Source organism: Acipenser ruthenus, chromosome 36 (assembly GCF_902713425.1).
Source record: "Acipenser ruthenus chromosome 36, fAciRut3.2 maternal haplotype, whole genome shotgun sequence".
NCBI lineage: Eukaryota > Metazoa > Chordata > Actinopteri > Acipenseriformes > Acipenseridae > Acipenser > Acipenser ruthenus.
Window position 1 is genome coordinate 10,656,106 of NC_081224.1, and position 14,972 is coordinate 10,671,077.

The following is a 14,972-nucleotide window of genomic DNA, read 5'->3' on the forward strand; positions in this document are numbered from 1 at the left end:
TTTAGTGCCAGCAATTCTAGCACTGTTTTCAGTGGCTGGACCTGCCTGTCGTTTTCCGTTATCAACTGAAAAAAACAAAAAAAACATTTTAAAACAAGAACAAATGGAACCAGAGGATAAAACCCCCGATAACAGATATGGTAAGATTGTTTTTTTATTACCGTTATTGACGCTGCATTTTTCTTTTGTCCATATTTTAAAACGCGAAGACGTTTTACAGACATGGGTGTTTTCTTTTCCAGTCTACGCTGTAATGGTATTTAGGCAGAAGACATCTTTAAATGCCCCTGGGTATTAAAACTGTAAACAGGATGCATTTGTTATTAAACTAAGACAATGTGTGACCATTTCAAACTTGCATTGCAATTTGAAAAACATCGTTTGGTCTTAACACAAACACACGCCTAGTAATCTAAATATAAGGACCCACGCAATGGGTCAAATATGATCTCCTATATGGCTTCCTTTTTGAGTGTTGTTTTAATGTAAGCTTCGTGGATTTTACTGTACATTAGTGATGAGCAAAAGTTTTGCGTTATCCTAGAATTAAACTAATTTGGCTTCACAAAGTCGAATGAAACCTGCTGAGTAATGTGTTAGGTTAACATGTTCGATTTTACACACCGCTTTGTAGTTTTCCATATACTTAACGACAAAAAAAACAACTGACATTTCAAAATCTAAAGTGAAATAATGTACTACTATTATAGCGTCTGGTAGACCTTTGCGGTATAATTTTGTAGTTTCTTTGATGACATGATGTTACATATTTTATTTATTTTAATTCTGCCTCAATCCTTAAATTCTAGGTGATGCAAAACGTTTAAATAAAGTGTATGGCTTTGCAATAAATTAAGGGTGTGCCACTAAGAAAAACAGCAGCAGCATAATATAATTACGTGAACTATTGTGCTGATGTCGACGGATAGCTGTCTGTAAGGCGGATACACTGGTTCACTTCTGCGGAAACTTTATTTTCAACGCCTGGACGGATGTTGGTTAGTTTCTGTTACGCGAAAGAAAGATGTGAGGTTTTTCGTTCGCTGTTGTGTTTTGATCGTTTAACGGGATCTGTTTCCTTAACCAGATTAGCTAGCAGTTTTGCTTGTAACAGTTTATAATTGATAGTCCTTCATAGGAATATATTTTTTTAAACGAGGTTCAGAGACGTTAATGGAGGTTTTGACAGCACCACCAGTGTGTATATTATTATTATTATTATTATTATTATTATTATTATTATTATTATTATTATTATTATTATTATTATTATTATTATTATTATTATTATTATTCTGTTTAATTCTCAAACAGGATTTCAGTAAATTCCCCTCTCCACATTGCCTGGGATATGTTTCATGGTTCATCTCAGTATATTAAACCGATTTATAACCGTCCTCAGGGTAAAATTTTTCAAATGAACGTTCTTTCACAAGAAGCACGCGCCCGTTTAAATGCAAGCCAGCTGGGTCTCGTGCGCTGGTTTAACCGTCGTTTTGACGTAACTGTCTTCAGACAGACAAAAACCCGCGCTTTAAGCGCTGACGTTTCTAAAGCTGCCAACGCCCGAGTTATTTAAAAGTTAATTTGTATGCTTTAAATAAACAGCGACCCAGTGGCGTTTCATTCCTCATGTAAATTTCAGCAATGATCAGAACTTAATACAATTTATTAAAAAGAGTCTTTAACCTTTTATGAACGGGCCCAATATTTGTGAAACCGAAAGCGCAGTAGTGTCAGTTTGTTATAAAGATTTCTTGAAGAGTTTGTAATTAACAACCCAATTTCGATTCTGAGGACCCCGTTTTAAAAAAAAATACTTTTTTAAGAGTGGATACTAAAATACTAACCCTACTCAATTCTAGACTTGGCAGGCTGTAGGCTCACTTAACACCACAGCACCAAGCAGGCAAACTTATCTCAAACAGGCAGTGTTTTTATTGCTGAAGTTCAAAGAGATAAAACACTTTGAACTGTAAAAAAAAAAATTAAAAAAATATGTAAATATACCCCAGCATAAGAAATTTTGCATTTTGAAAAGGTGGTCACCCTATGCAAGATAAAAACGTTTATGTAAGTCCATGGATGTTTCCAGAAATATCCGGACCACTATAACGTTACTACTGCATTTTTTTTTTTATTTTTTTTTTCTAGCTCTTAAGAACAACGATACAGTATTTGAAGTTTCTAACATGCTATCTGCAAAGGTTCGCTCGTCCAGTTCCTGGTAGCTGCTTTCTGGTGTTAGGAATTGACACTGAATTCTCAAACCCATGCCCGTCACTCACCAGGCTGTGGCAGAAACAGACACCATTGTTTCTCAATACTGTTCAAACCGATTGCTTCCAAACTAAGACTTTACAGGTTTAGACACTTAAATATTTTAATGAGCAGGACATCTCACAGGCAGAACGCTCCTCTGAAACGTTCTCCCTGTTCTTGGAAAGCAGCACAGCTGGGGATGGGGAGTTTGTTGCTGGATAACTTCACACAGACTCCTTGCTCACTAAATATCCAAAAAACACATTAAATACAGCAGGTGAAATCTAAAAACAAAAAAATTATAGTACTATCTGAATGTTATAAACTGTGCCAGATACATTACCAGACAGTACACGGCTGGCTTCAAGCTTGGACAACAGGAAACAAACAAATAAGTAGCGCTTTTGAATAGAGGCTTTATTCAGAGCGTGCGGAGCACACTGTAATGCACTGTGCGTTGTTAGTGATGCACAAAAAGTCAGACAGCCTGTCTTACCATTGCAGCCTTGAGACAGACTGCTCTGCACAGTACAGAGCATCACAGTGGAAACTCAGACCAGCGCTGCGTTGTTGCTTTTGGCATCCTCAGGGCAGTATAGTGGAGACGCCATTGAAGTTCCCCTCTGGGGAATTAAGGGGAGGAGGCGGTTGAACCTAGCATTTGGGGGTGTCAGATCTCGGGGGATACAGTGGGGTTTTTCTGTGTGCCTTTTACAGGGGCGCATATTTTCTTTGACTTTCTTAAGCCACGTGAAGGCAGAGATCAGAGGGTGATGGTTTCAACGGCACATGTTTTAGGGCTGGGAGTCTTTACAAGACCACAACAGAAGCCAGGCTGTCGTCCTGTGCAACGATCTTGAGATTCTACTGAACAGCAGGGTGGAAATCCCTTTAATGAGGGCCTGCTCACCCACCATGCTAAACACGATGCCTGGCATCGCACCAAATTAGAGACTTGCTTTGAAAAGGTTTGCAGTTCTAAATATAAGCATTTTTTTTTTTTTTTTAAGTCCAGCAATGCTCAGTCAGGTTTAACTTTACACTGAACAAGCAGCCCTTGCTGTCGAACACCACATTGTTCCATGCAGTTTAGCGTGCCTTAGGAGTAAGATGGCAGGCCTTGTTGCTGGGTTAAAAAGCTAATACATTGTGTGCAGGGTGTATTTTTATCAGAGATGTCTCTGTTTGGGAGGGAGAACTGAGCTGCTCAAACTGTCTCTTATATAAACCCTGCAGGCAACATATTCAATTGTAATAGGGCTTCTGATTTCATCACCTCTGATGGATGCGATGCTTTTAATATTTTCACTTTACCCAGAACTGTTGCTTGTCGGTGGGAAGTTGTGTTTTTGGACAGGCACACCCTTGCCTTTGGGCCACACTTCCTGTTTGATCCCTAAGGAACAGGAAGTTGATGAGCAGCACAAAAACAGGAAACCAGGTATTCTGGGACAGAACAGGGTGTGTGCAGTGGGGGGGGGGATTCTGATAGGACAAGATTGAAAACTTCATAGAGGATCTCAGGGATGGAAAACAAGACTCTTGTTGCATAGCAGTTTGATCCGTTCCTGGTTTTCTTACGAGTTTAATAATAAGACACACCTGAGCTTGTCACCTCTACGCTGTGGCTAATCAAGCTGGTAGTCATGACGATCCAAAAAACACGGTCTTCGGCAGAGAACATACTGCCAAGAAGCTTGCTCAGCACACGCGTTTTAAAATCATGTTTGAAAGATGTGATGAAAAATCAGTGTTGATGTAAGCTTGAAACAGAACTGTCATCGTTATGGTTGTCGGTTGCAGTCAGGTGGGCGTATCATGTGGAAAATAAGTCAGCACAGTGGAAAAATAACAGGAAAGCGCCCTGCATGCCAAGATGAGCTCCGTGCCAAAATATCCGAGTCAAGAAGCTGTCTAAAGGAGAGAGGGGCAGGTTAAGATATTGGATTAGGTATGGTGTCTTGTTCCAGCTATAACACAGGCTAGGTCAGCCAGTGTCTTTAGAGATGTGATCTAGCGATCTGCCAGTTCTGAGGAAGTTTCTTAGCTGGGAGTTATAACTGGGCTCAAACATGCTTCAAGACGTTAGACTCCTAACTACATTCAGAATCGATTTTTAAAATGTTCTCACGATCAGAATATGTCTCGAACAAAATTCGCATGAGTTATCGTTTAAAAAAAATCATTTAATAACTAAAATGTTATCAAACATAACTATAAAATCCTTTGGTTTGTACAGTAACCCCTTCACACCACATAGTACCCTGACATGACCCTTTTTCACTGTCGTTTTTCACTTGGTTTCAACAGATGTTCCCTCAGTCTGTTTTCATTTCCCCCTTTCTGTTTAACGGTATACAATCATTGTATTTTAAAACTCCTCTTGACTGACGGTGAGGTCGTCTGGAGAATCCTAAATGCCGGGAGTGAACAGCCTTCCTCGTTCCATTCACATCATGTCACCTTTCAACTCTGTCAGCCCCGGCCCCTCTCTGTCTTTGTCTGTAGGTAAGCCTTATTTACCTTATATATAGGCTATCTGAGTCAAAAGTGCCTCTTCCTTTTGTTCAGTACACTGAACATTTTCAGAATAAATATCGGTCTTGTATTTTGTATGTTTCACAGCCAGATTTAGTTTTCTCTTTGCAAGTTCCTGTTTGTTTTGCTGTCAATACACAGCAGTGCACTAGATGGCACTGGCTGATCTAGCCTGCATTATGTCTGTCTATGGCAACGCCGCTGAAGTGAAGAATTATTACACAAAGTCACGTTTTATTTGTCTGCTCAACTTCTCGTAACACATGTAATAGGTGATGCGTTTCAACAAGAATTTTCAGCTTGTCAGAATGCTGTGCTTTATTGACGTGTGTGTGTGTGTGTGTGTGTGTCCGCAGTCGTTTGCTGTCGTCTTCGTCAGTATCTGCAGCCTTCTCAAAGAAGCAGCTGGTAATTGAAGAAGTTCCTAATGCTCTTTCCATTGCATCAAGAGGACTGACTGAGTGAATCAGTGTGGGAGATGGGAGTCATGTGACTTAGCTTGTCACATGTCTGATGTCTGATGTCATCTGAAGCTCTTGCCTCTGCTGTTGAAGGCTCCTCACTTCCTGTTTCTCTCTGTCCGTTTTTAGAACTTATGTCTAGCTTGTGGTTTGTTCCTATTTGTGGCTTTGAGACCTAACCCAGCGTTAATGCCACAAAATAGTGACAACTGACAGGGTTGACTTAATCAGTTCACCAGACCACACCTCAGTAAAAAGACCACCTCGATACTAAGAACCCTTTTTTACAGATCTGGCCAAACGGTTTGTATCACCTAGAATCTTAGGATTGAGACGTCATTAAAAAAAAAAAAAAAAACTATATAAACATTATTTATATATTTTATTTAGCATCATGTCATCAAAGAAACTGCAAAATGAGATTGCAGTGTGTAGGGTGATGCAAAACATTTGGCCACAGCTGTACAGTAAGCAGGTTTGTCTGTTTCGAGTACACTTTGCATGGTGAGATCTGCCAGGTGCTGTCTGTGACAGCAGTCTCCTGCAGCTGTGTTGTATGCAAAGCATCATGGAGCAATTCACACTTAGTCATTACAGAGCCAGTTCAGTCTCTCATCTCGCTGCTCTCAGGCATCGGAGACCGTTTAACTCTTTAAGAACCCATCTATTTGGGCTCTGTTTGTGATTTCGAAGTTAAGGATGACCTCATAAGGATGACGTCACAGTATTAGCCAGTCCTGGTCCTGCTCAAGCTGTGATGCGATCTGAACCAATGCATGGTTCATCTTGTTTGAATCTCCACGTACAGACAGAGTTCTGTGATTCAGTCAGCATGTCAGTGGAGCTCTATGGAAAAAGTAAAGATACAGAAAATGGTTCACCAAGTGATTCTAAACAGGATGGGTAAGAAACTCAGAAAGCATGACAACAGAGCATTTTAATAATAATAATGTCTCTTATAAAACTTGACCACGGGAAATTTAAATTGCCATAGCTTACCATGTTTTTTTTTTTTTAAATGCTTTATCATACTTTTCTGGCCTTTACAGTGCTGACCTGTGCTTTACCATGCTTTCACTATGCTGTATTCCACTATGGGGAACATAAGGGATCGGTCTCAGCCTCATACCATTCTATCTGTCCACCAGACAGTGGCAATGGAGGAAGTGGACTCAAAGTGCTGCTGACCTTATTATCTGCAAATGAACTGATTGTGAGGCACTTCTGAGCAATGTGCTTATCCAGTCCTGAGGCGATTGTTCCAAAGGAAGTGGTTCATTGAGACAGCAGGAAACGGGCAGGTTTTAATTCACTTAACCCAGTGGCAGCCAGCCTAGGCTCTGTTTCATGGGACGCCAGCACGCGAAAATAAAGAAAACTGTTACTGAAATGTATTTAGGAACCGCGGTTACAATGGAGAGCCAAGCAAAACTGAGAGGGAGCTGTGAGGCAGGTTACGTTGCTCTCTCTGGTTACCTTTCTCTCTCTTGGTCTGGCAGGGAGCTTTTTGGCTGCAGAATATTTCCATTTTATAATTTTTCACAAATCCAAGGGGAGCAGCCAAACACTTTACTGGAAAATTAGACTCGACCAAGGAACTTTCTAAGAGATGGAAATGAGAAAATCCTCACTCGAAATAAGCATCTCATTTTCAAGCTCCATTTTTCTAAAAGACGAAAAAAAACGAACCTTGTGTTTGAGGTTTCAAAGTGCATAAAATCCAGCAGGTCGGGGCTGAAGCTGATTTTTAGCAGCAGTGTGCAGTTCTTTCGTTCCTTCAAATCCTTGAAAACTGTCTTGTTAATCTATCAGGTTAAAGTCCTGTTCTTTTACTGGAAAAATAACTTCCACCATGTCCATCCTCCAAACATGCCCCTGTAAGCTTTATTCTAAGTGTTTTGCATACTGACTTTAACTCGCTAACCTAAAAAGTTACGACTAATAATGAATCACTTGTTAAAAACACCTGCCATACCATTGTCAATAGGGTGTAGGGCCACCAGGTTTAACGTGACAGTTTGCAAGGTGTTGAACATATTTCACCGTTCCAGCTACACATTTCTCAGCCAGGTCTCATGCACAGCCTGGTCACTTTATTAGGTCCAGCCATTCATATTTCAGTCGGTACAGATGACAGCCGTTCAAGCTCATCCCATGCATGCTCAATCGGAATTGGGCGATGCCAAACCCAGCGGGGTAGACAGGTCCTAATAAAGTGTCCAGGCAGTGTGTATGCAGGGATGAGACTCGGTTCAGGGAGCACTGAGATACTAGTTGGTAAAGTGGTTCACCGCTACAGCATTTGTTATAGGGGTGTTTATATATTTTTGAACAGCAGGGGGAGGTAGCGCACACCTTGCCATGCCACTGCAGCCTTTCATTCTGCTGGGAGAGGCTGTTAGCTACTTTGCCAAAGAGCTCGGAGACACAGCCCACATCTCTGCTTGGCACCAAGCCAGCCTGCTCGTGGTTCAGAATGACATTAGGATGCTCCTTCATAAATAATGGACGAGAGCAAAGCAGACAGAGCTAGCGTGACCACACCCTGCTTACTGGAATACATTACAGACTGGAAGCAGAATTAGCTACCATAACTACACCCTGCTTACTGGAATACAATACAGAATGGGAACAGAATTAGCTACCATAACTACACCCTGCTTACTGGAATACAATACAGACTGAGAGCAGAATTAGCTACACTGCCATGGATATTTCTCTGGTGTCTGTTTACACTGTGTGCCGTATTCTTTAAACATGCTGAATATTACCTGTCCTACACTTCCATTCGTTCTATTGTGTTCATTATCGTGAACATGCATTTTCCTTTTAAAAACATCATCTGCAGCCCTTCTTTCAAGTAGCGTCACACTTCCTTGGTCACCCGGAGCGTGGGAGTGTTACTGCCAGTAACAGCCCTACAGCCAGTAGCACGACCCCGAAAGCACTGCTACAGTACTGAGCTGACTTGATCAGGAGATACAGTAAGCGCTGAAACACAGACGAAGGGCTGATAAACATGCCTGTGTTTTTATTTTCACCGTTTCAAAAGGTGTAAGCATTTGTAGCACTTTGAGCAGCTCAAACCCCTGTCATGGTAATATGGGGCGTTTGATTCAGAAAGACATGGCATGTTCTTAGCTGTGTGTTTCTGGACCCTTTCTCTAAGGGTTGTGATCATTCAGAGTGCTTCTTACTGCGTTTGCAATGACTCAAATACTTGGATTTGTTTATATGAATGCCTGTGTTGTGAGCTGCTCTTCAGTTCAGTCTGCCACAGACAGACAGTGCATAGGGCAGCCAAAGCATATTAGGAAGCTCCAGCACTATTTAGTTCACAAAACTAAAGGAAACGCGATCCAAAGTGACACACCTAGAACTGAAGAGCAGCTGCTGAGCTCAGCGTAAGCCAGGGGATGAGGGAGGAAAATAAAAGTGTTTCAAAACAACGGACTTACACATCACTCAGTAAAGGGCACTGTGTCTTTAAATACGCCTCCCTTTGTAAATTAACTCAAACAATTGGCACCTGAGGGGAGAGAACCCAGCCTAGCCTCACCCCTCCTCCCCCAGTTGAATTCCAGGACCAGGTGGGTGTGTGATTGTTGAGAGAGAGAGGGAGGGAGGAGGAGGCTGGTTTTGTTGAGGTGCACCTGAATCCTGTTAGACTAGTTCCAGCAGGAAAAGGAAGTCTGCACTCGACCTGAGAGGGAAAGTAAGAAAGGGGCCAGCTTCCATCAACAAACAGCGTCAGCCACACTGCACAAGAAATGGGGTCTGAGGGAGAGAGCTACTTTGGAAAGCATGGTACAGTACAGCACTTACTGTGTGACACGTGTGAGAGAGAGAGGCTGGAGAGGTCAGATACAAACCAGAACGTGTGCATGCAGGCCATGGCAATCTGCTGAACAGCACTGCGCAATACACAGCTTCATTACCAACCCTGAGCTATCGGGGGCCATCAGTCAATATTAAAAAGAAAAAAGGATGTTCTACTGCAAAGTTTCTATCTCTAATGATATTGTGATGGTAATAATGATAAATGAGCTTCCTCTTTTTCAGTAACAAGTATGTTTTAATTTTAGAAATGTATTTAAGAAGCAGTCAGTTTTGCAATTCAAAGTGTGTTTGTGTGTGTGTGTGTGTGTGTGTGCTGCGTGCGTGCGTGTAGGGCAGCTTGTGTAGTCAGCTCTGACCGCTGCCCATAGCACACATCTCAATGGGATAAATCCACATTAAACTGGGTTGATTTTCAGCCTCCCGGGTCGTTGTGTAATGAGCTAAACCGATAATCCTCTGCTGCTGTTTTTGTGGTTTACAAACAGGAGTGGTGCTTGCAAACAGTTTTGCTGTAAAGGGAAGCTGCCTGTTCCACCTGCACGCATATCTAATGCTTGAATGCTTCCAGTTTCTTGGTAGTTTTGCCTCGTTTCAAAGGGGCTGTGAATTCAACTCTCCAGCTCTCAGCACAACGATCACCACGGCTTATGGGAACAGTACAGACTAGTGTAGCATTACAAATGGGAAAGAATTGAATGGGAATTTGATTAGTGGCTTAGAAGATCTTTAGGTACGGAAATGTGTTCACAAGATCCATGAAAAAAGGTGACATACAGACAGGGAGACCGCTCCGTATGCCCCAGAGTCTGATATTGATAACTTCTGTCAATAATGCCAAGTTTCCTGACACTCGGATAAGAGATGCAGATCATGAAATAGCGTTTGCCTTTGCCAGTAGTGTGTTTTAAACCAATACATTTGTCAAGCAGACTCGAGTTTCTGGTTTACAACAGAAGCTACGAAGCACTTTTTCCAAATCGTCTGAAATCCATGGAATAGCCTCTGCTGTAGAGATGGCTACACTGTGAGCTTTAGAAACGGCTTGAGTCTCTCTTAATAAATGCGATCGCTTCAGTAAGGGTGAATGGGTATTGATATTGCAGCCTCAGTTGGGAGTCAAGTCCGAGATGTTTGGTTTTAATTTTGCGAACGCTGGCTGCTGTGAGAGCGCAATCCTACACAGTGTGGAAAGCGACTCTCGTGAGACCAGATTCCTCTTATTGAAAAGACCATCACAGCGCTTGTGAAATCCAGTTCATTCGTGGGTTCAGCTTCAAAACGAAGACTCGGCGGTGTTGAGCAATTTTGAGGTTTTTTTTTTACGTTAAAACATCACTAACTCCTGTTGTCCCGGAAGAAATGAAATGGCGGGGATCGGTTTGTGCTGGCATTTGAGTTTGCAGATTGCGGTGTCTGTCTGTGTGTCCGTACTTATGTCGTCCCCCCCCCCCAGATCGGATGGACACATGGAGTCGTCTCTGCCCGTCTGTGTGCCACACTTACATGTTATATCTTGACAACGCATGCTCATCCACATACTGCAAATGTCATGTACTTTACCGTGATAATAACACCTAGGTCCTGAATGCCACTGCAAAAGCATTTCCTAATATTAGTCATAAATCAACAGCAATCGATGCACAAATGCTTAGTATTAAAAAAAAAAAAAAGCATGCAATTTCATATTATTGTACATAATAATATAATATATTCATGAGGAAAATATTATTCAAAGACTTCATTCGATTGTGCCATTTCCAATTGCAAAACAAATACGCTGCCCTCTGGTGGGTAGGTTGTGTCACTGCAGGGCTGTTTCCTGCAGACGGAATCAGAGGAAAGGAATTCTGAGGGTTTCCACAGGGTGTGGCTCGGCTCCAGAGATTGACTATTTCAATACCATTGAAATGTCAGACCACAGCAGCTCTGCCTTCTGAAAACAGACTGGAGAGAAGCTGCTTGCAGATTGGGAACAATGGCATATTATCCATTTGTCTAGTCTTTTGTCTGTATTATTAATAGTTGTATTCTTGCAGGTAAGCGTGTTTCTCACGGTCAGGCTAAACAGATCAGCGGCACAGCTACTCTGAGATGTTCCTCTCTCTCCCTGTAGGGAAGCATCCATTAAGACATGCTGAGGGGGTTAAGTGCCATGTCATTAAACTGGGCTTCAGAAATGACTTGAATTCAGTCACCCCTGTACTGTGGGAGAGAACAGGAGTGTGGATTTATTATAAAAAGCCAACAAGTCTTTACACTGAATATAGAGACCACCTCCCAATTGAAGCCTGTTAGCATAGTCACCCCTTTAATAACGCCCGCTGTTTGCAGAGGCAGTCGTATTGTTCCTCTGTGAAATTGCCTCTGATGAGACCAACATGCTGTAATCCAGCCCTTCCTTTAAAACCCTCTTCAAACTGGGGTGTGTGGAGACACTGCGTGCATGCTGGGGTGTGTGGAGACACTGCGTGCATGCTGGGGTGTGTGGGGACACCGCGTGCAGGCTGGGGTGTGTGTGTGGGGACACCGCGTGCAGGCTGGGGTGTGTGTGTGGGGACACTGTTTGCAAACTTGTTTTTGCTCCAAAAGGGAAGTACTGCTGAAAACCAGAATGTAAATCTGATGTATTAATCAATATTCTCTTCTGCCTTGTCTCTCCAGGAGAACCACAGAAATATGACCCAACGTTTAAAGGTCCAATCCACAACAGGTAAGCGGTGCCTAAATCTGGAAGAAGCAGTGAAGTCTTTGGGGTTAGAGCTGAGGAGGGACTGGGAGGGAGGGAAGCAGTGTGGCTCTAGTGGAGCTGAGGAGGGACTGGGAGGGAGGGAAGCAGTGTGGCTCTAGTGGAGCTGAGGAGGGACTGGGAGGGAGGGAAGCAGTGTGGCTCTAGTGGAGCTGAGGAGGGACTGGGAGGGAGGGAAGCAGTGTGGCTCTAGTGGAGCTGAGGAGGGACTGGGAGGGAGGGAAGCAGTGTGGCTCTAGTGGAGCTGAGGAGGGACTGGGAGGGAAGCAGTGTGGCTCAAGTGGAGCTGAGGAGGGACTGGGAGGGAGGAAAGTAGTGTGGCTCTAGTGGAGCTGAGGAGGGACTGGGAGGGAGGGAAGCAGTGTGGCTCTAGTGGAGCTGAGGAGGGACTGGGAGGGAGGGAAGCAGTGTGGCTCTAGTGGAGCTGAGGAGGGACTGGGAGGGAGGGAAGCAGTGTGGCTCTAGTGGAGCTGAGGAGGGAGGGGAGCAGTGTGGCTCTAGTGGAGCTGAGGAGGTACTGGGAGGGAGGGAAGCAGTGTGGCTCTAGTGGAGCTGAGGAGGGACTGGGAGGGAGGGAAGCAGTGTGGCTCTAGTGGAGCTGAGGAGGGACTGGGAGGCAGTATTGCCGGGTTGTTAAACAGTAACCCTATTGATTTAGTCGTCTACTCTGTACAGCGGCTCTGCTTGGTTAATGTGCCTCTGTTTTGTGTACAGGGGCTGCACGGACATTGTCTGCTGTATTCTCTTCATTGTCGCAATAATTGGATACTTTATTGTGGGGATTGTGGGTAAGTATCAGAGCAGATCAATGGTGAGCTCATAAATACAGAATCAATGTTTTAATGCAAACTGCCAGTGGGAGACTTCAAACTGGGATCTAATTTGATGCATCAATATGTGAAGCTCTGGGAGTGTAAGGACGGCTGATCAGGGAGCGATGTATTGATATGTGAAGCTCTGGGAGTGTAAGGACGGCTGATCAGGGAGTGATGTATTGAGATGTGAAGCTCTGGGATTGTAAGGACGGCTGATCAGGGAGCGATGTATTGATATGTGAAGCTCTGGGAGTGTAAGGACGGCTGATCAGGGAGCGATGTATTGAGATGTGAAGCTCTGGGATTGTAAGGACGGCTGATCAGGGAGCGATGTATTGAGATGTGAAGCTCTGGGATTGTAAGGACGGCTGATCAGGGAGCGATGTATTGAGATGTGAAGCTCTGGGATTGTAAGGACGGCTGATCAGGGAGCGATGTATTGAGATGTGAAGCTCTGGGATTGTAAGGACGGCTGATCAGGGAGCGATGTATTGAGATGTGAAGCTCTGGGAGTGTAAGGACAGCTGATCAGGGAGCGATGTATTGAGATGTGAAGCTCTGGGAGTGTAAGGACAGCTGATCAGGGAGCGATGTATTGAGATGTGAAGCTCTGGGAGTGTAAGGACAGCTGATCAGGGAGCGATGTATTGAGATGTGAAGCTCTGGGATTGTAAGGACAGCTGATCAGGGAGCGATGTATTGAGATGTGAAGCTCTGGGAGTGTAAGGACGGCTGATCAGGGAGCGATGTATTGATATGTGAAGCTCTGGGAGTGTAAGGACGGCTGATCAGGGAGCGATGTATTGAGATGTGAAGCTCTGGGAGTGTAAGGACAGCTGATCAGGGAGCGATGTATTGAGATGTGAAGCTCTGGGAGTGTAAGGGCGGCTGATCAGGGAGCGATGTACTGATATGTGAAGCTCTGGGAGTGTAAGGGCGGCTGATCAGGGAGCGATGTATTGATATGTGAAGCTCTGGGAGTGTAAGGACGGCTGATCAGGGAGCGATGTATTGATATGTGAAGCTCTGGGATTGTAAGGACGGCTGATCAGGGAGTGATGTATTGATATGTGAAGCTCTGGGATTGTAAGGACGGCTGATCAGGGAGTGATGTATTGATATGTGAAGCTCTGGGATTGTAAGGACGGCTGATCAGGGAGCGATGTATTGAGATGTGAAGCTCTGGGAGTGTAAGGGCAGCTGATCAGGGAGCGATGTATTGATATGTGAAGCTCTGGGAGTGTAAGGACAGCTGATCAGGGAGCGATGTATTGATATGTGAAGCTCTGGGAGTGTAAGGACGGCTGATCAGGGAGCGATGTATTGATATGTGAAGCTCTGGGATTGTAAGGACGGCTGATCAGGGAGCGATGTATTGATATGTGAAGCTCTGGGAGTGTAAGGACGGCTGATCAGGGAGCGATGTATTGATATGTGAAGCTCTGGGAGTGTAAGGACAGCTGATCAGGGAGCGATGTATTGATATGTGAAGCTCTGGGAGTGTAAGGACAGCTGATCAGGGAGCGATGTATTGATATGTGAAGCTCTGGGAGTGTAAGGACAGCTGATCAGGGAGCGATGTATTGATATGTGAAGCTCTGGGAGTGTAAGGACAGCTGATCAGGGAGCGATGTATTGAGATCTGAAGCTCTGGGAGTGTAAGGACGGCTGATCAGGGAGCGATGTATTGAGATCTGAAGCTCTGGGAGTGTAAGGACGGCTGATCAGGGAGCGGTGTATTGATATGTGAAGCTCTGGGAGTGTAAGGACGGCTGATCAGGGAGCGATGTATTGATATGTGAAGCTCTGGGATTGTAAGGACAGCTGATCAGGGAGCGATGTATTGATATGTGAAGCTCTGGGATTGTAAGGACAGCTGATCAGGGAGCGGTGTATTGATATGTGAAGCTCTGGGAGTGTAAGGACGGCTGATCAGGGAGTGATGTATTGATATGTGAAGCTCTGGGAGTGTAAGGACGGCTGATCAGGGAGCGATGTATTGATATGTGAAGCTCTGGGAGTGTAAGGACGGCTGATCAGGGAGCGATGTATTGATATGTGAAGCTCTGGGAGTGTAAGGACGGCTGATCAGGGAGCGATGTATTGATATGTGAAGCTCTGGGAGTGTAAGGACGGCTGATCAGGGAGCGATGTATTGATATGTGAAGCTCTGGGAGTGTAAGGACGGCTGATCAGGGAGCGATGTATTGATATGTGAAGCTCTGGGATTGTAAGGACGGCTGATCAGGGAGCGATGTATTGATATGTGAAGCTCTGGGAGTGTAAGGACGGCTGATCAGGGAGCGATGT

At 44.1% G+C, this 14,972-nt stretch overlaps 1 protein-coding gene across 3 annotated transcripts in view; it reads left to right on the forward strand.

Moving 5' to 3' along the window:
- The window catches only part of LOC117966859 (choline transporter-like protein 2), a 35,289-nt gene continuing 20,317 nt past the window's right edge, over positions 1-14,972 (forward strand). The window contains exons 1-3 of one of the 3 annotated variants that reach the window (XM_059007950.1): positions 1-140; positions 11,763-11,811; positions 12,562-12,635. In XM_059007950.1, the coding sequence (XP_058863933.1) occupies positions 104-140; positions 11,763-11,811; positions 12,562-12,635 (160 nt within the window). In that variant the 5' untranslated portion in view covers positions 1-103. Of the gene's footprint in view, positions 141-8,828; positions 9,069-11,762; positions 11,812-12,561; positions 12,636-14,972 lie in introns of those variants that run through there. The other 2 variants (XM_059007949.1, XM_059007951.1) reach the window with 2 other exon arrangements.